Here is a 26,424-nt window from a genome sequence, read left to right as displayed (position 1 = left end):
GAGCCGCATCAGGCTGAGCTTTGAAGGCCGCGGTAAAGGGCTTTAGATGCAGACACTGCTGGTTCCGTTCAATTTTTGTCTGTCTCTCTTTTTTATAAAGATTTTTTATTTTGAACCAATCTCTATACCAACCTGGAGCTCCAACTCACAACCCCGAGATCAGGAGTCGCCTCTTCTTCCGGGCTGAGACAGCCAGGCTTTCTCGCTCTCTTCCCCACTGTCTCCCTGCTCCCCTTTCCGTCAAGGTGTCTGTCCCCCCGCCTTCTGAATTTCTGCCCTTCTCTGTACGTCTGGATACAGCACTCGGACAGGCAGATAGGGCGGGAAGCTCCTGGCGGCGCGTCGCGCTCTGGCTCCAGCCACTACACCACCCAGCTGGGCGCGCATGAGCGGTGTGGCTGTCTGCCTAGCAACCCGTGACATCATACAGAGGCTGGCGCGGGGTTGGCTTGGCGCTCCACGGAGGCGGGGCAGTTTCCGGCTCGCAGGGGGTTTTGGAAGAGCCGGGAAGGGGGAGACCGAGAGGAAGAAAATCGGGAGGGACGTGTATTCACTCAAACCTGCTCCCTCCGCCGGAGTTACTTCCTCTCCCATCCTCCGCCTTAACCCCAAACCCGCACTCCCTACTCCCTCTCACACTCACCTCGCCTTCCTCCCCATAACACCCACTGCCTCTCAGAGACCCTCTCTTCACCCCCCACCCCCGCTTCTGGCCTCCTTCACCTCCCCCCATCCGGCGTCCAGCCACCACCGCCCCCATTCTGAAAGCCACAGGTCCCCCTGCCGGGAAGGGCGCCAACGTCCGGGCAGCCCTCCAGGGCCTTCCCGGTCTCCCCACCCGCCCCGCTGGGGGGCACTCGTCCCCCTCCCCCGCGTCCGGTGCCCGCCGCGCCCGCTCCGGGAACCGTCGAGTGGAGCCGGCCGGCTGGGTCCCAGGAGGGGCACGCGGCCAATCCCGGGTCCCAGGTGGCCGCGGCCGCAGGCCTTCAGATGTGCTCTCGCCCAGGGGCGGGACGCGAGAGTCCTCGAGCCTCGGTGCCCTTCCTGCGGGCACAGAGATCGCCTCCCCACCCCCGCAGCCGTCTTGCCCACGCTGGGAAACCGGACCCTCCCTCGCAGCTCCGGTTTCCCGAAAACTCCTGACTTGCAGATACTAAGAATGGCTTTCTAGACGGTCTTCCCCCTTGGCCCCCACGGCAGAGTTCTGGCTCGGAGCCCTCACCCATTTTAGACCCCAGCCCCTTCATCTCCCGCCTCCCAGGAGTCAGGAGTCCAGGCCCTCATCCTCCATTTTCCTGGACCCAAGAATCCGAGCCCCAGACCCCAATGTCCTGACCCTCCTCCTTCAGACGTGGGAGCCCTCGCCTCCAGCCCCCTCTTCCTGGGACCCGGGTGTCTGAACCCCAGGCCTCTCCTCCCCAGGGACTTGGCATTTAGCCATCTCTCGCGGTCCAGATGTTCTTTCTCACCCTTCAGAACACGCCCCGCTGAATGTGGGGCAGCAAGGAGGGCGGGGAGACCAGGCTGATGCCTCCCACAGCCTCCTGGGAGTCTCTGGACTTCTTAAAGGGCTCCCCCTGGGGGCCCACCTGTTCGCCCCAGGGCGCTGAGGGACAAGCTGCGGTCTGAGGAGCCCAGGAGCGAGGTCTGCTGACATGCCTGAGGCGAAACCAGGTGACTTTCAGGACTGCCCTCCCTGGGTGGAGATGCGGTCCCCTTTTCTGAATGGGGGCTAAGGGCTCCTCTGTAGGTTTCGGAGAATGGGATGTGTTCTCTGTGTGGTGAGGGCTTCCCTTTCTTCTGTGGGGTGGGGGGCCCCATATCTGTGTTGGGTTGGTGGGTCTCCTTCCCTGTGCAGTGAGGGTGTCCCTTTCTCTATAGGGATTTGGGGGGGCATTGCTGGGTGCAGATAAAGATTATCTGACTTTGAGTCCTTTTTCTGCGTAGGGATGGGAGTGTGGTGTATGTAGACCAGAGAGTCTTTGTGTTGTGATTGGGGTCCTCTACATTTGGGGATGGAATTCTCTCCATAGGCACCAGGGTGCTTCTCTGAGTGAGGACTGAGTCCCTTCTCTGTAGGGGAGTGGAGTCCTTGTGTGTATAGAGGTTAGGGGTTCCTGTCTGGTGAGGAGAGCTCTTGTCTGTATAAGGATGAGGGGACCTCCTTTCAATAGGAATGTGGGCTTCCTCACGAAGGAATTAGGGAGCCTTCTCCATATAGGGGCCCCTTATGTGAGCCTTTCTCTGCTATTTGATGCTCTTCTCTGTATGGGACTGTGGACATTTTTAACGTGGGGTGTCGCTTTCTCTCTATAAAGAAGTGAACACAAGAGATTCAAGTCCCTGGGAGGGACCCTCCTCCTGGGGTGTCCAGACCGCTGGCACCAGGCCAACCAGGCTGTGGAGTGGGGGTCCAACCCCTCACTGCAGCTGGGTCGTGGGTGGGCCAGGAGCCAGCGGCAGGGCAGGTGGAAGATGCCATGGTCAGCACACGGTGTCCAGTTTCCAGCCCCGGGAGAGAGCTAATTATACCCCCAGGACCCAAAAGGTCAGGGCCTGGTGGCCTGAGTGGATGGGGCACGGCTTGTCTGGAGCAAGGGGAAACCAGATCTCTCAGACTCTCAGGATTAGAGATTAATTTACGCCTGAAGGGGCAGGACTTCTGTGTCTGAGGGAGGATGGGCAGGGTGGTGCTAGAGTCCCGGGTTTTGGAAGAGGAGGGTACTGAGCACTTCCTCAACTGTGAACATCTTTTACCTCGCAGTAGCCAAAAAGGCCCCCAAAGGCAAAGAGGCTGCCAAACCAGCTCCCAAGGAAGCCCCCCCTGAGGAGGCTCCTGCAGAGCCCCCCAAAGGTGAGACAATGTTCCTGTCAGATCTGCAGAACCTGGCTTTTCAACCCCCGGCTCCCTTTGTACCTCTGCAGCACCTTGCTCTCTCTCCTTTAGTCCTACCTCCAGAGCTAATCCATCCTTCCCACACTTGCCCATAACCCTCCATGGCTCCCCAGTGCCCCCAGGTTAGAGCCCTGCCCCTCAGACTGGTCCCCATGCCCCTAGCAGCTAACTGATTCATCACGGAGTCCTGCCCAGTTTTGGATGCCGCAGTCTATTTCCACACCTCTCCTACCCCAAAGCCACGTTCAAATGATCCAGTCCACCTCCCTCCAGTTCACAAATGGGGAAACTGAGGCCCACAGGAGTGGAGGAGACTGGCCAAAGTCATGCAGCCACCTGTGTGATACATGGTCTTTCCAAAGTCAGGAGAAGCCACTTTGCTCCATGCCTTGGCATCTGAGCAGAGGGTCCCTCACAGGCTCTAAGCCCCGCTCATTAAGTGGCCTGCTGCCCCTTCCCCAACCTGCCTCAGATCCCCCCCAATCCTGTCTCCTAAGCAGAAGCTCCACCTGAGGACCAGTCTCCCACTGCTGAGGAGCCCACTGGCATTTTCCTGAAGAAGCCAGACTCAGTGTCGGTGGAAAATGGTGAGGGGGGATGAGGGAGGAGGGGGCTGGAGACATGACTCTCGGGTCTGAGGGAGGAGGGGGCTGGGGGTTTGGACTCCCAAGTCTGAGGGAGGAGAGGACTGGGGTCCAGGGCTCCTGAGTCTGAGGGAGGAGGGAGCTGGGGCCTGGACTCCTGGGTCTGAGGGAGGAAGGACTGGGGGCCTGGACTCCCGGGTCTGAGGGAGGTGGGGGCTGGGAGCCTGGACTCCCGGGTCTGAGGTAGGAGGGGGCTGGGGACCTGGACTCCTGGGTGTGAGGGAGGATGGGGCTGGGGACTTGGACTCCTCTGTCCAAGGAAGGAGAAGCTCCCAGTCCTCTCTGTAGAGTCTCACAGTTCCTGTCTGGCCACTCCCTCCCATCCCCCACACCCCCACCCAGGAAAAGATGTGGTGATCGTGGCCAAGGTGAACGGGAAGGAGCTCCCAGAGAAACCAACCATCAAGTGGTTCAAGGGGAAGTGGCTGGAGCTGGGCAGCAAGAGTGGGGCCCGATTCTCTTTCAAGGAGTCCCATGACTCTGCCAGCAATGTGAGGACCCCGTGGGGACACTGAGGGCTTATGGGCTAAGGATGGGGGTTGGGCAGCCCTCGATTCTCAGAAGGCCTGTTGCTTGAAGCCTGGAGCCCCTGTAGGATGGAAAACAGGACCTCCAGGGATAGAGGTTGTGCGGAGCTGCTTGGTGGAGATTGTAGGGGACAGGTGGGGACAATGTTTGGGTTAAGGCAGGGCACACTTGGTCAGTCCGTGCATTCCCAGAAAGCTCTCTGGGGTCAGAGATGTGGGGCCCCAGGGTCAAGTTTGTCCAGGCATGCGAAGAGACAGCTGGCCTTTCCAGTGAGGCCAGGGTGAGGACCCAGAGAGGGAGACGTGAGGTGGGCTCCGGGGGGTGTGGGGTGGGGCTGGGGAGCAGTCACGCGCACCCACATCCCTGGCCCCCTGCCCCCAGGTGTACACCGTGGAGCTGCACATTGGGAAGGTGGTCGTGGGGGACCGTGGGAATTACCGCCTTGAGGTCAAAGCCAAGGACTTCTGCGATAGCTGTGCCTTCAACATCGATGTGGAGGGTGCGCTGGTGGGGGTGGCGGCGTGGGGGAGCAAAGGGTTGTGGGGGGTGGGGCTGGGGTGGGTGTTTCAGCCTGGTGTAGCGAGCGTACAGATGTGGGGGTGAGATTTGGGGAGGAGGGAGTAGATGCAGGGGTCAGGGGATTCAAAATTGGGGAGATAGTCTATGGGCTTAGACCATGAGGTGGTGTGGACTCGGGGTGGAGAGGGTGCAGGGTTTTGGGTGCCCAGCGAAGGCTGAGAAGGTGAGCTAAGTAGATCCCACGGTCCCAGTGGACAGGCTAGAGAAGGTAGCCATGAGGGCTTGGGAAGCTAGTGTGTCCAGGTTTAGGGTGAGGGTACGCAAGCTTAGTGGGAGGTTATTACAGATTTGGGGGCATATGTATGGACCCCAGAGGGCTCTGGGGTCTACAGCCCAGGATGGGTGTGGCTTAAATATGGGGGACACAGGGAAGGTGGCTGCCCAGGCCCGGGGAAAAGAGTGTGCTGGCCCTGGGGGAGAGGCTGCTCGTGGGGCAGTGCGGCAGCAAGGGAAACAGGAATCCACGCGCAAGTTGCAGGATGTGCTGGCCCATGACAGGGGGCCTGGGGGGAGGTTGTGCAGGCCTGGAGGGGCACTCTTGGTCTTAGATCAGGCCTTGCTTCCAGCTCACCTTCTGTCCCCCCATCTCCTCTCCCCAGTACCCCGTCAGGACGCCTCTGGGCAGGGTCTAGAAAGCTTCAAGCGTTCGTAAGTGATCCTGGAACCTGGGAAGAGGTGTGGGGGGTTGGTGTCTGCTGGTGCCAAAGACTATGGAGTGTCTTCCCTGGGGGTGGGGAGCTGTGGGAGAAGGGAAGAGTGGGGACCCAGGGCAGACCTGAGGGCACAGGACCTCCATGGGGTTCACACACCCTCTCAATGGCCACAGGGGCCAAGGGAAGTCAGAAGATGCGGGTGAGCTGGATTTCAGCGGCCTGTTGAAGAAGAGGTAAGCCTACTCCACTTGGCCTACAGAGAGGAGATGGGGATTCATAGAGGAGGAGGTTCCACTGCCAGCCCTGGATGCCCTGTTTTCCGCTCTGTGACCTGCATCTACCCATTTCCCACCCATCCGGCCGTCTGTCCCTCCACCTATCCCCATACTCACCATTCACATTTACCTACAACCACACCCACTCAGCCATCTGCCGGCCAGTTCCCCTACCTACCTACCCTTCAACCCATCATCCTCACAGCCATTTTCTTGTTCACTCAGGCTCTAATTCACCTGTACATCCCTCTGAGCACCCAGTTAAACACCCATCTGCCATTCTGGGTGGGGCAGGTCCACCCATCCACTTACCAATCACCCGTCTGTTCAACCAGCTGTGTATCCATTGACTAATCCAACCACTCACCTACCTGCGCATTTACCCATTCATCCGCCCACACATCCATTCATCTACCCGCCATCTCCCACCTGTCTATCCACTCGTCTACCATTACACTCAGCCACCCAGTCAGTAGCTCATCCATTCATCCTTCACCTACCCACCCCTTAATCCCATTCCCCAACTATGGAGGCACCACCAATCCACTTTCCAACACCCATCTGTCTCTCATCTATCTTCCTTCCCACCTGGGTATCTATCTGCACCTACATCTCTCTCCCAACTGAATCCGTCATCCCACCCGCCCACCTGGCCATGCATTCTTTGATCAACGCTTCCTGTCTTCAGTGACACACCCATCTACCCAGATAGCTCTCTGTGCGTGATCTATATGAAATTGCTGTTCTTTAGGTAAAAATGATGGGCTGTTGGCAATTTTATAGTGTTCAATATGATGCTTTTTCGTTTGCTTGGTTATTCATTATCTACTGGTCCACCCATCCATTCTTGTATTCATTCATCTATCCCCATACCCAAATCCACAGCAACCCCATCGAATGACAGATTCATCTCCTTGTCTTTACCCAGCCAACCACCTACCTGGCCATCTCCCCTCAACATATCCACCCAATTGCCGACCCAACCATTTGCCACCAACCCATCAGTCCATCCACTCGCCCAGCTATCTTCCATCCGCCCATTCATCTGTCTTCACGCCACCCGTCCACCACCTATCACCCATCCATGGACCCGCACATCCATCACCCCAGCCATCCATCAACACCTTGACCCATGCCTGTAGTATTTCTCCACCCAAAGCTCTGTACATCATTGCAGATACTCATATGTCCTCCTGTTCCCCAATCATCTCTCTCCTCTTTTTGTTCCCTTCCTTCCTTCTTTCCAGAGATCTACTCACTTTCTCACTCAGCAAACATTCTTTGAAGCCTCCTGTCTCCCAGGCCCGGGGCTGAGATCAGGGGACAGAGAGAAGTTTGATTTGGTCCCTGACACTGAGTCACAGATTGTTCTGGGGAGATGGGTCTGGTCCAACAGACATAGACAGAGACCAAGATTGTTTAGTGTGACCAAAGAGAGGGTCCCACAGAGACCTTGTGAGAACCCAGAGGGAAGGCAACTCATTGCCTGGGAAGACCAGCAGTGCCTCACAGAGAAGGGAGCTTTGGCACTAGGTCTGAAGAGGAGTGCATCAGGAAGGGAAAGTAGGGAGGGGTCATCTGGGTGGGGAAACATTTTGTGCAAAGGCTGGGAGGCAGGAGGGGGGCCTGAGGGTTCAGGAAAGGCAAGGAACATGCATGGATGGTTGTGGGGTGCTGATGGCATGGTGGGTGGCGTCATGACTGTGAGGCTGAGCTGCTGAGGCTTCCTCCTGATGGCAGTGGGGGACCCATGGAAGAATTCTGAACAAGGAAAGGATGTCATCTGATGTGGAAGTAAGGAATACCCTCCTAGGGCCATGTGGCGAGCAGGCTGGAGGGGAAGAGGCAGAATGGAGGCCAGGAGGTCAAGGAGGAGGCTTAGGCATGCAGGCGGAGAGGAAACGAGCACCAGGCTCAGAGAGAGAGAGAGCGGCACAGCAAGTGGGTGAAGGCAGAGGGAGCGCCTCACCTTTTAATCCTAATTGCCCCTCCACCCACTGCGGCCCCTGCCCACTCTCCCTGCCCTCAGGGAGGTGGTTGAGGAGGAGAAGAAAAAGAAGAAAGATGATGATGACCTAGGCATCCCCCCTGAAATTTGGGAGCTCCTGAAAGGGGCAAAGAAGAGTGAGTACGAGAGGATTGCCTTCCAGTATGGCATCACTGACCTCCGGGGCATGCTGAAGCGGCTCAAGAAGGCCAAGGTCGAGGTCAAGAAGAGTTCAGGTCAGCACTGCTCAGAGGGGAGGTGGGGCCTCCCTAGGGGATCCCAGCATCATGGGTATTGGATGTTTGGACCCTGGACCTATCTCTTGAAGGTCCTGATCTAAGGAGTAATAGGGCCCTGTAGTCAGGCACCTCCAAGTTTATGGGAGGATTCCTGACATTGACCTTGGAGAGCCCATGGTCTGGGGAGGGAGATGTGGCAGCTCTGGGAGGTGACCAGGGCAGTGAGAACCTCTCAGCTCCATGCACCCTGCATCCTTCAATCTCCAGCCTTCACAAAGAAACTGGATCCAGCCTACCAAGTGGACAGAGGCAACAAGATCAAGTTGGTGGTGGAAATCAGTGACCCAGACCTTCCTCTTAAGTGGTACAAGAACGGCCAGGAGATCAAACCAAGTAGCAAGTATGTGTTGAGGGACAGTCCCTCAGGGGGGTGGGGGGAGATCTGAGTCCCAGAGAGGGCCCAGATATAAATCTGACCACTCTTAACCCAGAAAGAGCCTCCCTCATTCATATGAAAAGTGTAAATACCTCAATAAAAAAAAATTGACAAAGGAGGGGCGCATAGCTGGCTCAGTAGGTGAAGCATGTGACCCTTGATGTCAGGATCATGAGTTCAAGTGCCATATTGGGTGTAGAGATCACTCCTTTTTTTTTTTTTTTAATTTAAGGGTTTTGTTGTTGTTTTTTAAGATTTTATTTATTTATTTATTTATTTGACAGAGAGAGAGAGAGAGAGAGAGAGAGAGAGAGACAGCCAGAGAGGAACATAGGCAGGGGGAGTGGGAGAGGGAGAAGCAGGCTTCCTGGTGAGCAGAGGGAGCCCGATGTGGGACCCGACTCCAGGACCTGGGATCATGACCTGAGTTGAAGGCAGATGCTTAATGGCTGAGCCACCCAGGAGCCCCTAGAGATTACTCTTAAAAAATCTTTAGGGGCGCCTGGATGGCTCAGTCAGTTAAGCATCTCTCTTCAGCTCAGGTCATCCTAGGATCAAGTCCCGCATTGGGTTCCTTGCTCAGTGGGAAGTCTGCTTCTACCTCTCCCTCTGCCTCTCCTCCTGCTCATGTGCGTGCTCTATCAAATAAATAAATAAAATTTTTATAAATAAATAAATAAGCTTTTAAAAAAATTGTTCAAGGTAATGAAAACAGGAATTTGGTTGAGAAGAAACCAATGGCCAATGTGCTGTGGAGGACACATTCAACCTTGAAAATAACAGCAACAACAACAATAATAATGCAAATAAGTAATAGTCTTCTGCTCTCCAAATAGGCAAAGACTTTCCAAAATGATAAAACCCAGTGCTGGAGACAACATAGAGAAATGGGTACACAAATGCTGCTGGCAGGAATGGTACTTGCTAAATCTCTGAATGGGCAGTGTGTTAAAAATCTTTCAGATTGTGCAATTTGAGGGATTTATCCTAAGAGAATTACATTGTTGTGCATATTTCGCTGCAAGGATGTTCCCTAAGGCATTTGCTATTGTAGCAAAAAATGGAAAACAACCAAAATGTATGATTCCTTGCCAAAGTTCTATGTGGTCACTAAGAATGAGATCCTAAAATGTATACTAATACGGGAAGCTGGTCAAAGTTTGCAAATGGGAAGAAGCGTGGTTCCCATTTCTGCCTCACATAATGTTAATCTACATACATATAGATAAAAAGATTGGAAAGACAGAGACCAAAATGTTTGCAACAGTTATCTCTTGGATGGGTTTTAGTTTTATTATTTTTTTCTTGGCTGTGTATGTGTGTGTGTTTTAAAGTTATTAATTTATTTAAGTCGTCTCTACACACAACGTGGGGTTCTAACTCAGGATTTCCAAGATCAAGTGTCAGCATGTTCTCCTGACTGAGCCAGCCAGGCGCCCTGGCTGTGTCTTCTAAGTTTCTCATCAGGAGCATGTTGGATAAGATAAAAAGTTAAGTTAGTTAAGGTCCAGGTTAAGTTGCTGTAACAAAGTCCCTAGATTACATTACTTGGAGTGAGAGAGAAATGTATTCCTAGCTGATTGCGGCTGGTGGGTTGGCTTTCTTCTTAGAGATTGTTTGGGGACCCAGGTTCCACATTTTAGGCTACACCATTTCTTGTGACATTGTCTTCGTCTACTTGATTGAAGCTGGGTCATGGGAGACAGGAAGGGGGAAGGAGAGAAGTCTGGAGCAAGCAACACAAAGGTGGAGATGAAATAGCAGTTATGCCGCTGGAATCCACTCACATTCCATTGGCCCAAGTTCAGTGGTGGTCCATTCTAGCTGCAAAGGAGGCTGGGAAATGTAGTTCTCAGGTCGGTAGCTGTGTGCTATTGCTAAATGGAAGGGGAGGATGGATATGGGCGGCGAGGGGGCACTTAAGATTTCCGCTATGGGTATTTAAATACTAGAAATTAGACCATCTGTCCGCTCCTGCACAATCTGGCCCTGAGAGGGAGTGACTTGCTTGAGAACTGGTGGGTAGATCAACCCCAGGCCCGGGATCTCCTCCAGGCTCTAGGCTAAGATAAGATTTTTGCACCAGATACGTGTTTGAGAATGTTGGTAAGAAGCGAATTCTCACCATCAACAAGTGCACGCTGGCGGATGATGCCGCTTATGAGGTCGCTGTCAAAGATGAGAAGTGTTTCACTGAGCTCTTTGTCAAAGGTGAGGCTGAGATTTGGGCCTGAGCTTAGGGAGTGGAGCTCTGGGGTGGGGGTGGAGGTGTCCTGAAACTACTGACCTCCTGTCCCTCCATGTCTCACAGAACCTCCAGTCCTGATTGTCAAACCCCTCGAGGACCAGCAGGTGTTTGTGGGTGACCGGGTGGAAATGTCAGTGGAGGTATCAGAAGATGGTGCCCAGGTCATGTGGTAAGTGACTCTTGATCCCTGAGCTCCATACAGGTGCCCACAGCTTCTTTGCCTCAGCTCTGATCTTTGTGAGCCTCTTAGAGATTCTGAAACTTTACCCAGTAGTCACCAGGAAACCTCAGCTCAGCCTTTCTCTATAAATCCTGACCTGCAACCCATGATCTCTTTCTGGAACTTCTGACCTCTACCCATCTTATCTTCTTCCAGCTCCTTTTCCTGATCCTTGCTATTTCAGATTCATTTACTCATCCATTCAATCATCCATCCATCCTCTGGTCCAATCACTCATGTATCCATTCATCAGCCAATCCTTTATCCATCCATCCACTCCTCTATCCCATGGGTTCATCTGTCCATCCACCCATCCATCCATCCACCTATCCATCTCCTCGCACACTCACTCACCCACCCTTCTCCTCATCCATTCATCCATCCCACATCTATTCACCCACCCAACAAATATTTATTGAGCACCTATTATATGATGGCACTCTTCAATGTATTGGAGATATAATGGTGAGAAAATATACCAATATGTCACCCACCCTTTTAGAGTTAATAATCTGGTAAGCCTCTGGGGTGTATGTGTAGGAGAGAGAGACATGTATTAGTCGAGACATCACATGAATAAATACAAAAGTTCTATTTTGACAAGTGTTTCAGAAGAGCACTAACTGAAGTTATAATCACTTTTTAATAGGCAGAAGGGACTCAGGAGGTCAGGGAAGGCTTCCTGGAGGAGGTGACAATGGAGCTGAGGTTTGAATGATAAGGAGGTAGAAGAGAAGTGGGAAGGGAGGAGTTTCTCAGGCAGGGAAGTACCGTTTAGAGAGGCCACAATATTTGATGTCTCTCTGGGACCCCAGGACTCCCTCCATGCCCTGACATCTCCCAGTGACCTTTTATTCCAACCGGGACCTTGCGGCATCTCCCTGTGGACTGTGACTTCCTGTGACCCACTATCCCTGTGGACTGTGACTTCCTGTGACCCACTATCCCACCTGTGATCCAACTATTCAAGATGCTTCTGTCAACCTGACTCTCTCCTCCCTCCTGGGACTGCCATTCTTACCCTGACCTCCGCTCAGGACTGTCTCTCTGGCCCTCCCCCTGTGATATCTAGACCCAGAGCTGTGTGGGTCCCTCACTTCTCTTCTTCACATCCCCTTTGCCTAGGATGAAAGATGGGGTAGAACTGACACGGGAGGATTCCTACAAGGCTCGATATCGCTTCAAGAAGGATGGGAAGCATCACATTCTTATCTACTCAGATGTGACCCTGGAGGATGGGGGTCACTACCAGGTCATGACCAATGGAGACCAGTGTGAGGCCGAGCTCATCGTGGAAGGTACGGGGCCTCCAGGTGGGGAGGGGGGTGCTGCGATATGTCAAGCTTCTCCTCACACCTCAAAATTGCTCAGGCCCTGGGGTGCCTGGATGGCTCAGCCAGAAGAACGTGTGACTTTTGATCTTGGAGTCATACGTTCGAGCCCCACGTTTAGGTTAGAGTGTTTACTTAAATAAATAAAGAAACTTAAAAAAAATTGCTCAGGGGCGCCTGAGTGGCGTAGTCGGTTAAGGGTCCAGCTCTTGGTTTCAGCTCGGGTCATGATCTCAGGGTCCTGGGATCGAGCCCCACGTCAGGCTCTGTGCTCGGCATGGAGTCTGCTTGTCCCTCTCCCTCTGCTTCTCCCCCTCTGCCCCCTCTCTCAAATAAATTAATAAATAAAATCTTTTTTTCTTAAAGATTTTATTTATTTATTCATTTGACAGACAGAGATCACAAGGAGGCAGAGAGGCAGGCAGAGAGAGAGGGAAGCAGTCTCCCTGCTGAGCAGAGAGCCCGATGTGGGGCTCGATCCCAGGATCCTGGGATCATGACTTGAGCCAAAGGCAGAGGCTTTAACCCACTGAGCCACCCAGGCGCCCCTAATAAATAAAATGTTAAACAAACAAACAAACATTGCTCAGGCCCTGAATCTTGCAGTTGTCCCTGACTCCTCTCTTGGCCTCCCCCGGCATTCAGTTCACCAGCGACTCCTGGCAGCTTCCCCCTCAGAAGATATCTGGGATCTGACCGCTCTTCCCCTCCTCTGTTGCCCTCACTTGTCCCAGGCCTCCACCCCTCATGCCTGAAGGACAGCACTGCTCAGTGGGTGCCCTGTTTCCATGGCCACCCCCTCCCCCACTCACATACACACCAGCCAGAGAGTGATCCTTGTAAAATGTAAGTCAGATGGTAGAAACTGAGCACATGGCCGTCTAGGGCCCAGGTCACTTTCCTGTTATGTAAGACGTCACCCTCTCCACCAGGGGAAGCTGACTGAAAGCCACATGGGACTCCATGCATTATATTTGCAAATGCTTGTGAGTGTGTAGTTCCTTAAATATAAAAAAATGAACCAACCCCAAACTAAGGTATTTATGAGCCAAATCAATTATGGATGTCAATAAGAAGCCCTTAAAAATGGACAGTGTGACATGCACTGATATGTAAGGATTTCCAATATACCCTGTTGTCAGGTAAAAAAGCAAATATGTTACAATTTGCAAGGAGGGGAGGGGAGGAAGGAAGGAAAGGAAGAGAGGGAGGAGAGAAAACATATATACCTATTTGCTTTCATAGTGATCGACTAAACGGGTAGTGCCCGTTTGGAGAAGGGAGGATTGGAGGTGGGTAAGTAGGAGATAACCCCTTTACATCTAAATCCATTTCCTTGGGGCGCCTGGGTAGCTCAGTGGGTTAAAGCCTCTGCCTTCGGCTCGGGTCATGATCCCAGGGTCTGGGGATCGAGCCCCACATCGGGCTCTCTGCTCAGCAGGGAGCCTGTTTCCTCCTCTCTCTCTCTGCCTGCCTCTCTGCCTACTTGTGATCTCTGTCTGTCAAATAAATAAATAAATAAAATCTAAAAAAATAATCCATTTCCTTTATTTTTTTCCTTTTTTTTTTTAAGATTTAATTATTTATTTGAGAGAGAAAGAGAGAGAGTACAGGCAGGGGGATGGGGAAAGGGAGAAGCAGACTCCCTGCTGAGCACAGGGTCCAACTTGGCGCCCGAGCCCTGGACACCGGGACCATGTCCTGAGCTGAAGGCAGATGCCTAACCAACTGAGCCACCCAGGGCCCCCACTGCCTTTATTTTTAAGGCATATAAATGCATTGTTTTGTTAAAAAAATAAAATACTTCAGATCCCAGCCATCTTTACAACATTCTTTAGTAGCTCCTGCCTGGCTGGGAGTCCTCTCTGGGGCCCCCAAGGTCTGTGATCTGGCCCCGTCTGCCCCTGCCCAGCTCATCTCCTACCATGTCTGCCTCGCTCACTGCGTGCTGGTCTCCTTGCTGTTTCCCACACCGAGCCTGCTCTGCTGCACAGGGCTTTTGCACATGCTGTTCCTGTTACCTAGGGGACTCTTCCGCATTCTCGCACAGACTCTTCCCTGCCCTCCTTCAGGCTTCATCACTCCCTCTTGTTATACATTTCTTTCTTTCTTTTTAAGATTTTATTTATTTATTTCTCAGAGAGAGAGAGAGAGAGAGTGTGAACGCATAAGCAGGGGGAGTGGCAGGCAGAGGGAGAAGCAGGTTCCCCAATGAGCAAGGAGCCTGTTGCGGGACTCGATTCCAAGACCCTGGGATCATGCATGACCTGAGGCAAAGGCACATGGTTAATCTATTGAGCCACCCAGGTGTCCTTGTTGTATGTTTCTGTGTTTCCCTGTTCACCGACCGTCTCCACGTTAGAATATGAGCTCCACCAGGCCGGTGGATGTTTCTGGGCTGTTCACAGTTATATCCCCAGTGCCTGGAACAGCGCTTGTGCATATCTGTGGGCTGCCTGGAGTTCTCATGGCCTCGTATCCTTCTCTCCCTGCCCAGAGAAACAGCTGGAGGTCCTGCAGGACATCGCAGATCTGACAGTGAAGGCCTCGGAGCAGGCCGTGTTTAAGTGTGAGGTGTCTGACGAGAAGGTGACAGGCAAGTGGTACAAGAATGGGGTCGAGGTGCGGCCGAGCAAGAGGATCACCATCTCCCACGTGGGGAGGTGCGGAGTAGACGGTGGAGGTGGCGGAGAGGAGAGGGGTGTGTGGGGGTGGTGTGTGTATCAGTTGGCTATCGCTGCAGAACAACCATCCCTCTACTTAGTGGTTTAAGGGGTAGGGAGCCACAGGCTGCAGGGTCTTACCGCAAGGGGCACAGATACAGGGAGGGGAGAACCTGTGGCCGTGTCTGCCAACAGTCTCCTACAAAGTGGGGGAGACGTCTAGCTGGGGAAACAAAGGGACTGGAATTCAACAGGTGGCACAGGGACATCCAGGAGAAGCACCTAGTGACCTGTGGGATGTGGAGAGCCACCGTGAGGCCAAAACAGCATGCCCAAGTGCGTGTGCCCCTGTAGGGTGGTGAATTGCATTTCCTGACCACAGCTCTTGGCAGAACGCAGGCTTTCTCCAGGTTCTGTGTCAGGAACCCTGCCTGCCAGGAGTGTCGGTAACTCTGAGAATGAATTATAATGCTTATGGGGCATTTATTACATGCTGGGAGAGTTTTACTTCTTTTTTTTTTTTTTAGATTTTATTTATTTATTGGACAGATAGAGATCACAAGCAGGCAGAGAGAGAGAGAGAGGAGGAAGCAGGCTCCCTGCTGAGCAGAGAGCCCGATGCGGGGCTCGATCCCAGGACCCTGGGATCATGACCTGAGCCGAAGGCAGAGGCTTTAACCCAGTGAGCCACCAGGCGCCCCAAGAGTTTTACTTCTTCACAACAACCCTGCTGTAGACTGTTCATGATTCCTCTTTTATGAATGAAGAAACTGAACTCACAGGGGACCTAGCTAACTTGCCCAAAGTCATACAGCTAATAAGTGGCAAAGATGAGATTTGAACTCAGATGATAGCATTTCAAAACCCAGAATAAAAATGGTAGGCCTGGGGGAATGGCACCTGGCAGGCTCAGTTGGTGAAGCATCCGCCTTTGCCTTTGGCTCAGGTCCTGATCTCTGGGTCCTAGGATCGAGCCCCACCTTGGACTCTGAACTCAGTGGGGAGCCTGCTTCTCCCTCTGCCTTGCCCCTAGCCCCACTCGTGCTTGCTCTCTCTCAAATTAAAAAAAAAAAAAAATGGTGGGCAAGGGGACTTAGAGTGCATCGAGAGGGTGTTTCTCTGGGAGGCTGGCTGGCTCTTTTGGAAAGATGTGTGATTCTCGATCTCTGCGTTATGACTTCGAGCCCCACATTGGGTGCAGAGATTACTTAAATGAATAAACTTTTTTAAAAAGGTGTTTCTCCATGGTGATCCATGGGGTGACCCACCTGATTCCTGCCTTGTCCCCACAACACCTTAGGTTCCACAAGCTGGTGATCGATGACGTCCGCCCTGAAGATGAGGGAGACTACACATTTGTGCCCGATGGCTATGCCCTGTCCCTCTCAGCCAAGCTCAACTTCCTGGGTGAGGGTGCCCCTCTGTGTTCCCCAAGGGGCCAGAGCACCCACCTTCCCAGACCCCAGAGCCCAGACCCCTCCTTCACGATTAGGTTTCCCTAGTGTGTATTAGGGGTGACAGCAGGCGGCGTCTGATCTTGTGGGAGGAGTCAGATGAAAACATGGAGGGAGAGAGCACTATACATTCTGACGAGTGTCCACCTGGGGGGAGGGGCAGTCATGGTCCTGGACCCATGCCCAGCCCCCCAGGTCCCTGGGTGATGCCAGACCTTCCCCTCAGCCTCTGGGGTGGGAGGGTGGGATTAGGGGTCCACTGGATTTAGAGCTAACAGAGCCGTCTTCTTTGTCCTCCAGAAATCAAGGTGGAGTATGTGCCCAAGCAAGGTAAGGACCAGGGGCTGCTGTGCTAACCTGAGGGTCTGGACTCCTGGGTCTGAGGGAGGAGGGGCTGAGGGGCCTGGACTCTGGGGTCTGAGGGAGGAGGGGCTGAGGGCCTGGATTCCTGGGTCTGAGGGAGGAGGGGGCTGAGGGCCTGGATTCCTGGGTCTGAGGGAGGAGGGGGCTGAGGGCCTGGATTCCTGGGTCTGAGGGAGGAGGGGATTGAGGGTCTGGACTCCTGGGTCTGAGGGAGAAGGGGGCTGGGGGTCCTGACTCCTGGGTCTGATGGAAGAGGGGCTGGGGGCAGGACCCCAGGATTTCTATGGCTATTGGAGCCCAGCTCTTGGGGAACCCAGCTTGCCTTGGTGGGGATCAGGATGACCCAGCTGCCCACTCCGAAGCTCCCCAGTATCTCTTTTTTGCCACTAGAGCCACCAAAGATCCACCTGGATTGCTCAGGGAAGACCTCAGAGAATTCAATTGTGGTGGTGGCTGGAAACAAGCTGAGGCTCGATGTGTCCATCACTGGGGAGCCTCGTCCTGTCCCCACCTGGCTGAAGGGAGATGAGGTATGGCAGGGCTCCCCCCAACCCCGTGCCCTGACTTCTTCTCCCTCTCAGCTCTGCTGGGCAACCTGGGGCAAGTGGCTTCCCTGTCTGAGCTTCAGATTCATTGTCTGTAAAATGAGAATGATGGTCCTTCAGAGGATTGAAGACTGGAGATTGTATTTGTCTATCACATGGTACTGGCCTGCCACATGGTGGGTGCTCCCTCCCTCCCTCCATCCATCCCTCCCTCCATCCCACCCTCCATCCCTCCCTCCATCCATCCCTCCCTCCATCCCTCCCTCCATCCATCCCTCCATCCACCATCCATTAATCAGTCAGCCAACAAATCCAGCTATCCATCAACTCAACCATCTACCCATCTTTCCATTCAAAAACTTATCAATTATTTAATTCATCTGGCCATCTTCTCATCCAGTAATTAATCCATTTGTCCATTTATCCATCAGTCAGTCCAAGGTCCCATCCATCCAACAAATATTTTTATTTTGTATGTTCCAGGCACTGGACAGTTCAAGTTTTCTTCCATCGTCTAGGCTTCAGAGTCCTAGTCTGTAAAATCGATAGACTTGACTCAACCTTCATTCATTCCTTCAGTCAACAAACACAGCCCCTGAGTCTTCCTCTCTGTGGGGCTCTGTGCATAGCACTGGGGATACCACCACGAGGAAGGAGGTGGAGGGAGGCGGACACGTGCCCAAGCAGTCACAGTCTGGGGTGACCAGGCTGAGATAAAGGGGGGGTACTGGAAACTGAGACTTCAGGGGATAGGGCCATCACTTTCAGCTGGGGGCTTCCAAGATGGCTTCCCAGAAGAGGCGACTTCTAGGCGAGTCCTAAAGGATGAGTAAGAGCGAGCAAATAGAAGAGTGGCTGAGGGGATCGCATGCCACATTTTTGGGATTTTAATTCAGGGTGGTGTTTGGAGGATGAGGAGGGCAGCAGGGAAGAATGGTGAGGCTGGGTGTAAATGCAACGGGTCCTCTTACTCTGGGTCCAAGGCCGTGTGTGTTGTGTGGTGATGAGGAGCCGTTGGAGGACTCTGAGCAGTCAGTGCAGAGGTGGGTCTGGGCTTGGGGAGAGATGGAACAAGGTCACCCCGTGGCTGTGTCCAGGTGTTTGCAGCCACCGAAGGCAGGGTCCGCATCGAGAATCTGACAGACATCAGCAGCTTCGTGATCGAGAGTGCCGATCGAGCGGATGAGGGCCGCTACACCATCAAGGTCACCAACCCTGTGGGCGAGGATGTGGCCTCCATCTCCGTGCGGGTTGTGGGTGAGCAGAGGGAGCTGAGGGAGTGAGCCAGGGTGGCTCCCTGAGGCCCTGAGGGACCCGCTGATCATCCTGTCTCCCACAGATGTCCCAGACCCCCCGGAGGCTGTGCGAGTCACCTCTGTTGGAGAGGATTGGGCCATTCTTGTCTGGGAGCCACCCAAGTACGATGGGGGGCAGCCAGTCACTGGTGAGTGCCTGTATGCCGGAGTCCCTATGACCTCTGACCTCTCTTACTCCCCCTTCCCTGCCACCCCAACGAATCGCTTGGCCTTTGAGAGTTCTTAGCATCCTTGGTGATCTCCCTCTGAGATCGGTTTTCCATCTTGGATGTCTTGCAATTCCTTTGGTCTTCCCTCTCATTCTTTGCTTCCCAGCAACCTGGGGACCTTCACTTATAGCATAGGGTTTTCTATGATCCCTGACTCCTGATTCATGACTCGTGACTGTTCCTGAGCCCCAGCCCCATGACTGGTGATTACTGACTGCTCTGTGACCCCGAGACCAACCCAAGATTCATGTCCTCAGACATCTCTGGGGTCATGTGACCTTTTGATGTGCCTCTCACTGCTACAACTGACCTGCGACCCCATAGTCTCCCCATGGGCATCACTCCTCTCTGTTGGGCGGGGGCGTCCAGGTTACCTCCTGGAGCGGAAGAAGAAGGGCTCTCAGCGCTGGATGAAACTGAACTTTGAGGTCTTTACGGAGACGACCTATGAGTCCACCAAGATGATCGAGGGCGTCCTCTACGAGATGCGGGTCTTCGCGGTCAATGCCATTGGTGTTTCCCAGCCCAGCATGAACACCAAGCCCTTCATGCCTATTGGTAATGCTCCTCTGCACCCTCCCCAAACCCCTGTCCATCTCCAACCCCTGCCCTACCTGTTGCTGATCTCTGACCCTACACCTGGCCTTTGAACCTCCAGCCCTAACCAACCTCCCGACCTGTTACTGACCCAGTACATTAGTCACCAATCTCTATGATCCTAGACTCTGTGCCTTTGTCCAGATCCCTCATAGACCTCTGACCTACCAGACCAACATTTCTCCCTCCTCCTGGAGACCTCACCATCCCTTGATATACGTTGTGGTTTTAATGACTCATGATGACATGTCCTGGCTCGTGGACCTCTGGCCCACCATACTGCTCCCTTTCCTGATCAATGACTCCAACTCTGATTCCTGCCCCTCCCCGTGACCACCGACCCCTCATTTGCTTCCACCTTCCTTTTCCCTGGATTCTTACAGCACCCACGAGTGAACCCTTGCACCTGACAGTGGAAGACGTGACAGACACGACCACCACTCTCAAGTGGAGGCCTCCAGATAGGATTGGGGCAGGCGGCATCGATGGGTACCTGGTGGAGTACTGCCTGGAGGGCTGTGAGTGGCCGCGTCAGGTCTGGGGGTGGGGGCACGGTGTATCACACAGAGCCCTGCTGGGGGTCCAATTCAGGGGACTGCAAAGAGGGCAGTGCAAGGAGAGCTCTTTGATGGGGTGGACTGGCCTAGCCCTGTGTCTGTACTTGCTTGAATCCCTGAATGGGATGGCTCAAGCCAGGCCCCCATTGACCAGCTTGTCCTCTCTCCCTCCCTTCCTCTCTCCCATCCTCCACCCTCCTTTCCCTGTACCCATCTTCCATACAGTAGTACTTTTCCATCCATCTATCCATCATCCCTGTAATTATTGACTACCTATATTCCTTCTTTCTCTCATCCATCCCTCCCTCCATTTTTCCATCCGTCCTTCCTTCGTTCCTGTCTTCCTTCCTTCCCTTCTTCCTGCATTCTTCCATCCATTTGCCCACCATTGGTCATCCATCCAACCATCTGTCTATCCATCTGAAAATCTTTTGGATTAACAAACTATCCATCCATCTTGTAATATGTTTTCCATCCATATATTTATCTCTTCACCACCATTTTTCTTCCCTCTTCCCTCCCTCCTTTCCACCCTCCTTTCCTTCTTTCCATTCATCCATTTCCCTATATGACCACCATCTACTGGTCATGACATCTGTCTACTGTCTCTCCATCTTTCTGTGTATCCATCCACCCATCCACCCATCTTTCCACATATCCAACTCTCCATTCTCCACCGAACAAACACGTACTGAGTGCTGGACTCCATGCCAGGCTCGGTGCCATGACTGTGGGGGTACCTGCAACACGGTCATCTCACTGGGAAGACAGGCGTGATCATCTCAACACCGTACCCCAGGCCTTAAAGTCAGACAGACGTGAGTTCCCATCCTGCCCTACACTTTCCTTCATCTAAAAATGGGTGAAGACAGTTGCCTCCTTGACAGGGTACAGTGATGACCGCATCTGGTAATGCATGTAAATAATGGATGGTTGGACTCTAATCAGCTTCTTCCCTCTTTCTCTTTCCAGCGCTCTTTACCCCATTCTTGCCCTTGCCTATCCCGCTCCCATCTGCACCAGGCCACTATGATGTTTCAGGACCTAGTCTCATTAGAGTTCGCCTTGGTGGTGGTTGGTCTGACCCACATTGTTCACCAACCTATGGCAATAAACCTAAGCTAGAAAGCAAGGGGGCAGGAAATCCGAGAAGCTGTCTCTAACCAGCCCCCCATTCTCTACTCCTCTGAACTTTGATTTCCCCATCTCTAGAATGGGGATAACATAGGACAGAGGCAGAGATCAGTGAGCTAACTAACACGTGTGCCACCCTTCCAATCTGGTCATAGTAAGTGCTTAGCAAATATCAGCTGCCCCTGTTCACTGCAGTCAGCCCAAGGAACGGGAAGGGACAACCAGCTGAGGTGCTTCTAGAAGGTTCCTAGCATGCCTTCTCTTTTGTAGCCGAGGACTGGGTCCCAGCTAACACGGAGCCCATAGAGCGCTGTGGCTTCACCGTCAAGAATCTCCCCACGGGAGCAAAAATCTTGTTTCGGGTAGTGGCAGTCAACATTGCGGGGCGCAGCGAGCCCGCCTCCCTGTTCCAGCCCGTCACCATCCGGGAGATTGTGCGTAAGTGACTCTGAGCCCGCTCTCCCAAAGACCAAGTTGCTGTCATCCGGCCTGCTCTTGCCATGTCATCATTAGGGCCTCCCCCAAGAACGTCATCACCACAATCTCTCTGTCCCTCCCTCGAGTGTCCCCCAGCCCAGCACTGAGCCCCTGTTCCTGTGTCTGTGCCCTCAGAGCAACCCAAGATCCGGCTCCCGCGCCATCTCCGCCAGACTTACATCCTCAAAGTGGGGGAACACATCAACCTCGTCATCCCCTTCCAGGTGTGCGGAGCTGGGGTTGGGCTTAGGGGTCAGGGCCCAAGGGTGAGGCCCAGGGCGGGGCCCAGGGTGAGACCCGGGCTGACCTCTCGGCCTCCCTTCCCTCCGCCCCCACCCAGGGAAAGCCCCGGCCCCAGGTGGTGTGGACGAAGGGCGGGGCGCCCCTGGACCCCAACCGTGTGCACGTGCGCACCAGCGACTTCGATACCGTGTTCTTCGTGCGCCAGGCGGCACGCTCGGACTCGGGGGAGTACGAGTTGACCGTGCAGATTGAGAACATGAAGGACACGGCCACCATCCGTATCCGGGTCGTGGGTGCGCAGGCAGCTGGGGCAGTGGGGAGGCATTGTGACCCAGGAGATGGGACGTGAAGAGATTGGGATGGAAACAAGGACGTGAGGCTGGGATGGGGCCAAAGGGCGAGGAAGCGGGAGTGGGGAAAGGCCTAAGCCTGATCAGAATCCTGGGACCAGGTGAGGGGTCTTAGGTGGGGAGAGATGCAGGGAGGAGGTAAGGGGTTGGCGTCTGACAACCGCCCCCCCCACCATTCCAGAAAAGGCAGGACCAGCAGAGAACGTAATGGTGAAGGAGGTGTGGGGTACTAACGCACTGGTGGAGTGGCAGCCCCCCAAAGATAATGGGAACAGTGAGATCACGGGCTATTTTGTCCAGAAAGCCGACAAGAAAACCATGGTGAGAGACCGGAAGGGCCGGGGTGGGGTGGGGTGGGTGATATCCGCAGAGCAGATGCCATTGTCTCTGGGTCACTGCTGGGAAAGGGAAACCCACCTTGGAGAGAGTGGGAGCACGGGCTGGGGCTGGGAGGGAAGCCTTTTGGGCAGAAGGTGGGTTTTCTTTTCCTTTTTCTTTTTTTTAAACTAAGGTAAAATTCACATAAAATTAAGCATTAACAATTTTAAAGCTTTTAGTCTGTTCCCACTATTGTGTCACCAACACAACTAGTTCCAAGACATTGTCATCTCCCCAAAAGGACACGTCACACCCACTAAGCATCCCCCTCCCCCCCAGCCGCAGGCAGCCACTAATCTGCTTCCTATGTGTATGGATTTGCCTTCTCTGGACTTTTCATATAAATAGGAACTCGCGATATGCAGCTTCCTTTGCTCAGAAAGTTTTCCTGGTCCCCCCAGATTGCGACGTGGATTGGGGTTTCAGTCCTTTCCATGGCTGAGTGAGAGTGCCTGGTTTGGACCTACCATGTTTTGCTTCTCCGTTTATCCGCTGACGGGCACGTGGGCTGTTCCCATCTCTTGGGCCATTGTGAACAGTGCTGCTGGGAGCTGCAAGCTGTCTTAGCGGGATGCACGCTTTGGTGTGCTTTGCTCACGCCCTGGGCCTTCTTGTGTCCGTGTTCCTGTGTCTGATTCTCCCGGCCCCTCCCTGTCTGTCCCCCACTGTCCCAGGAGTGGTTCACCGTCTACGAGCACAGCCGGCACACCTCCTGTACGGTGCCTGACCTCATTGTGGGCAACGAGTACTATTTCCGCGTTTTCAGTGAGAACATCTGTGGGCTCAGCGACTCCCCCGGTATCTCCAAGAACACGGCCCGGATCCTGAAAACAGGTCCTGCCACCTCACTTTGCGGAGTCCAGTCTCCTCTCTTGGCTGGGATTCTACCCTGACTCCTTTCCCCGCCCCCATACTCAAAGCTGATGGCACCCGGTGACAGAAGAGAGGCAGTCAGGGGCCAGTCCAGATGGGCACCTGACAGGTGCATCTCCCTTTCCCCAGGTATCACCTACAAGCCGCTTGAGTACAAGGAGCATGACTTCCGAACACCTCCCAAGTTCCTGACGCCTCTACCAGACCGGGTGGTCGTGGCTGGTTACACTGCTGCCCTCAACTGCGCGGTCAGAGGCCACCCAAAGGTGCCGTGTGTGTGTGTGCATGTGCGTGCATGGATGTGTGTGTGTGTGACCCTAGAGGGACATCTTCACCCAGGTCCAGCCATACTACCTCCTTTCCCCTGACTTCTCTTTCCTCTGTTCATGGGATTTACTCACTTTTAACCCACTTCCTGCCTCTCCCCACTTCAAGCAGAGCCCAAGTCTCATAATTACACTCCAGCTTCCCTCGGAAACAGAAAACTTTGGCAGGAGCTGGGGGGAGGTCTGGACCTCCAGGGCTCCCAGGCAGCTTCTGTCCTGTCCAGTTTCCCAGCTGCTGTTGGGAATGTGGACACTTGCAACCTTGAGTTCCAGTGACTCACCTGGACCAGGGGCTGGCAAAAGAGGGCTCTCTTTTCTGCTTGTCACCAGGATCTCTAAATCAAATGTTATTGGGATGCGGCTGTGTACGCTTCAGAGCCTGAAATAATGACTACCTGGCCTTTACAGATGAAGTTTGCTGGCCTCTGGTCAAGTTTTTGGCTTCAGCCCCTGTAGGCCCCCCGTGGATTCATTAGTTCTCCTCCTCCATCGACGTCCACCCACTTTGTTCGCTAACTGTAACTCCTTCATTCATTCCGTTCATTTACTCGCCTGCCAAGCCATTCGTTTCCTCAGCTCATTTATTCTCTCCGTTTGCGCTCTTACGCCACTCACACGTGTGGTCTGTTCATACACTCAGCTCACGTTTTCAGAGGCTGTGTGTGCTGGTGAGCTGGACGTTGGGGGATACTGACATGAATCTGAAGTCATGCACATGACTGCGACACTACGAAGGGTGGGCTGCGTGTCAGAGCCCTGAGGGTAGTTGAGTGGACAGTGGGCATTCCTGCCGCAGCCCAGGCGCCTGAGAGGACATGTGAGCAGAGCCCTGAAAGATAAGCCGGTGCCGATTAGGGGGAGAGAGGAGGGAAGAGCAGTACTGGAAGAGGGGACAGCCAGTGCACCAAGGTCCTGGGGTGGGAGCCTGTTGGGTCTGAGGAAAAACTAGGCAGCTGGTGTGGATGGAGCAGAGGGAGGGAGCGACGGCAGAAAAGTAATGGGGCCAAATTGCATAGGGTTCTGTGGGCCACAACAGAGAGTGAGCTCTTCCCCTCACGAAGAGGATACTGAGAGTCAGAGAGGAGAAATGACTAGTTCAGGGTCATCAATCAAAATCAGGTGGCAGGACAGCCAAGGATTGCCTCCAGACCTGCCTTCCAAAGCCCACTTTGCCATCACCCGCGGACCTTCCCTAAGCTGGCCTCTTCTCCCACTCCACTCAACAGCCGAAGGTGGTCTGGATGAAGAACCAAATGGAAATCCGTGAAGACCCCAAATTCCTGATAACCAACTACCAGGGAATCCTGACGCTCAGCATCCGCCGCCCGTCTCCCTTTGACGCAGGGACCTACTCCTGCAGGGCTGTCAACGAGCTGGGGGAGGCGCTGGCCGAGTGCAGGCTGGAAGTCCGAGGTGAGCGCCCTGCCGGGCTGCCCCCCGCCCCTTCACCCCTCCCACATCAGGGACCTGGAGGCCCTGGGCCAAGCCGTATGGAGGGCAGAGCCGTCATCCCGGTACCCCTAGGTGTGCAACGGGGAAGCCGATTCAGACCCCTCCAAGAATGCTGCAGGGTGACGTGTGCACGGGGCACTGTAGGGGTGGGGCTGGGGAGCACCTGATCCGGCGGTGGCAGTCATCTGAGGAAGTTTTCGAGAAGGAGTTGAAGGACAGATAAGAGGTGAATGAGATGGAGAAGGGCTGGCAGGTGATCACCAAGGCTCTGCTGGGCCTGGCCTATGTGGGGAGAGGGGCAGGCGCCCAGAAAAATGCCTCTTCTCCCCAAGCTCTGTCCGTCCCATCCCCTCCTCTCTACCTCCCCCCACCAGCCCCAGCCCTGATCACTTCTTCCTCTGGAATTCCTGCCTGGCCTTCCTGCCTCCCATCTTTCCTTCCAGCCCATCCTCCACAGGGCCCCAGGGGATTCTCTATCTGGGGCTGACTTGCCCCTCCCCTGCCCGTGGCCCTCCCCAGGTTCCCCAGCAGCTCTGAAGCCTCTCAGCCTGGTGTCCATGGTCCTGCGCCCTCTCCCATGTGCCCCGCTCTGGCCTCATGTACCCCGTTTTCCTCAACACTGTTCCAGCCACACCAAGCTGTTGGCAGTTGGACAAACTGGTTGTGGTTTCTCTTGTCCCTAGGACTTTGCACATGCCATTCCCTCTACCTGGAATGCTTTTCCTCACCTCCTCTGCCTTGGGCTCTTGCCCATCAAACATCTGCCAGTCCATGCTCACTGGAGTAGCCGCTACCCAAGTCCCTCAGATGTGACTGATATAAATACAGGCTTCCAGGGTCCCTCCCCAGTTGTGACTCCCCCTGGCCCTGATGACTGCCCAGAAGACAGATGTGAACATAGACTCTTAACAAGCGAGACCATCTCTGCACCTTACTGGCTGTCATTAAGAACACTGCTCTTCCAGGCTGAGCCAATTTGCAACGTTTTGCTATCCCCTTTATTAATTATTGAATCAGCTTGGAAATACCCCTACTTTGGGATCCCAGTGACAGCTTGTCACTGGCGGCTTAGAAACCCCTGATCAGAACATCCCAGTCTGCGGTTCAAAGCCGCAGGTACTGTCCGCACCAGGACAGTGGTTTCACTGCCCCACTGAGATGTGAAGTACCCACGTGCTCCCCCTGCTGGCCCTGCAAATCCAGGGGCAAAGGAGCCTGGGGGTGGGGCAGAGGGACTTGGGAAGCCCAACCCACCTTACCCACTCTTTTCTCATTTCCCCTGCAGTGCCACAGTGAGACTGTCTTCCACCTGCCAAAGTAATTGGCTGCTGGGTCCTAACCTGGACCTCCCTGAACATTGCTGTTTCCCTTTCCAGAGTTACCACTAAGATAATAGTCTTGTCTACAACCTGTGTGTGTCTGTCCTTCTTGAATCTCTAGCTCCACTGCCT

At 54.0% G+C, this 26,424-nt stretch overlaps 1 protein-coding gene across 2 annotated transcripts; it reads left to right on the top strand.

The window, feature by feature from the left end:
• Positions 1-185: 185 nt before the first annotated feature.
• Positions 186-26,381, top strand: LOC111160610 (myosin binding protein C, fast type). Of its 2 annotated transcripts, XM_022523815.1 has the most exons (28): positions 186-1,674; positions 2,765-2,854; positions 3,397-3,483; positions 3,883-4,031; positions 4,450-4,567; positions 5,247-5,295; positions 5,474-5,533; positions 7,605-7,798; positions 8,069-8,201; positions 10,324-10,448; positions 10,549-10,654; positions 11,831-12,003; positions 14,534-14,699; positions 16,000-16,106; positions 16,454-16,483; positions 16,907-17,046; positions 18,159-18,318; positions 18,401-18,505; positions 18,956-19,144; positions 19,567-19,701; positions 21,145-21,312; positions 21,487-21,575; positions 21,692-21,887; positions 22,126-22,265; positions 22,997-23,156; positions 23,325-23,461; positions 24,748-24,934; positions 26,259-26,381. In XM_022523815.1, exons 1-28 carry the CDS (start codon positions 1,656-1,658, stop codon positions 26,267-26,269), a joined length of 3,423 nt encoding a protein of 1,140 aa, XP_022379523.1. In that variant the 5' UTR covers positions 186-1,655; the 3' UTR covers positions 26,270-26,381. The 2 variants fall into 2 exon arrangements, with proteins under 2 accessions (XP_022379523.1, XP_022379522.1); XM_022523814.1 differs by lacking the exon at positions 26,259-26,381 and having other exon boundaries at positions 24,748-25,316.
• Positions 26,382-26,424: the final 43 nt, after the last annotated feature.

This window comes from Enhydra lutris, unplaced genomic scaffold, assembly GCF_002288905.1.
Source record: "Enhydra lutris kenyoni isolate GAN:26980312 unplaced genomic scaffold, ASM228890v2 scaffoldscaffold77, whole genome shotgun sequence".
In the NCBI taxonomy this organism is placed as follows: Eukaryota; Metazoa; Chordata; class Mammalia; order Carnivora; family Mustelidae; genus Enhydra; species Enhydra lutris.
This window is presented reverse-complemented; position numbering and strand designations above follow the sequence as displayed.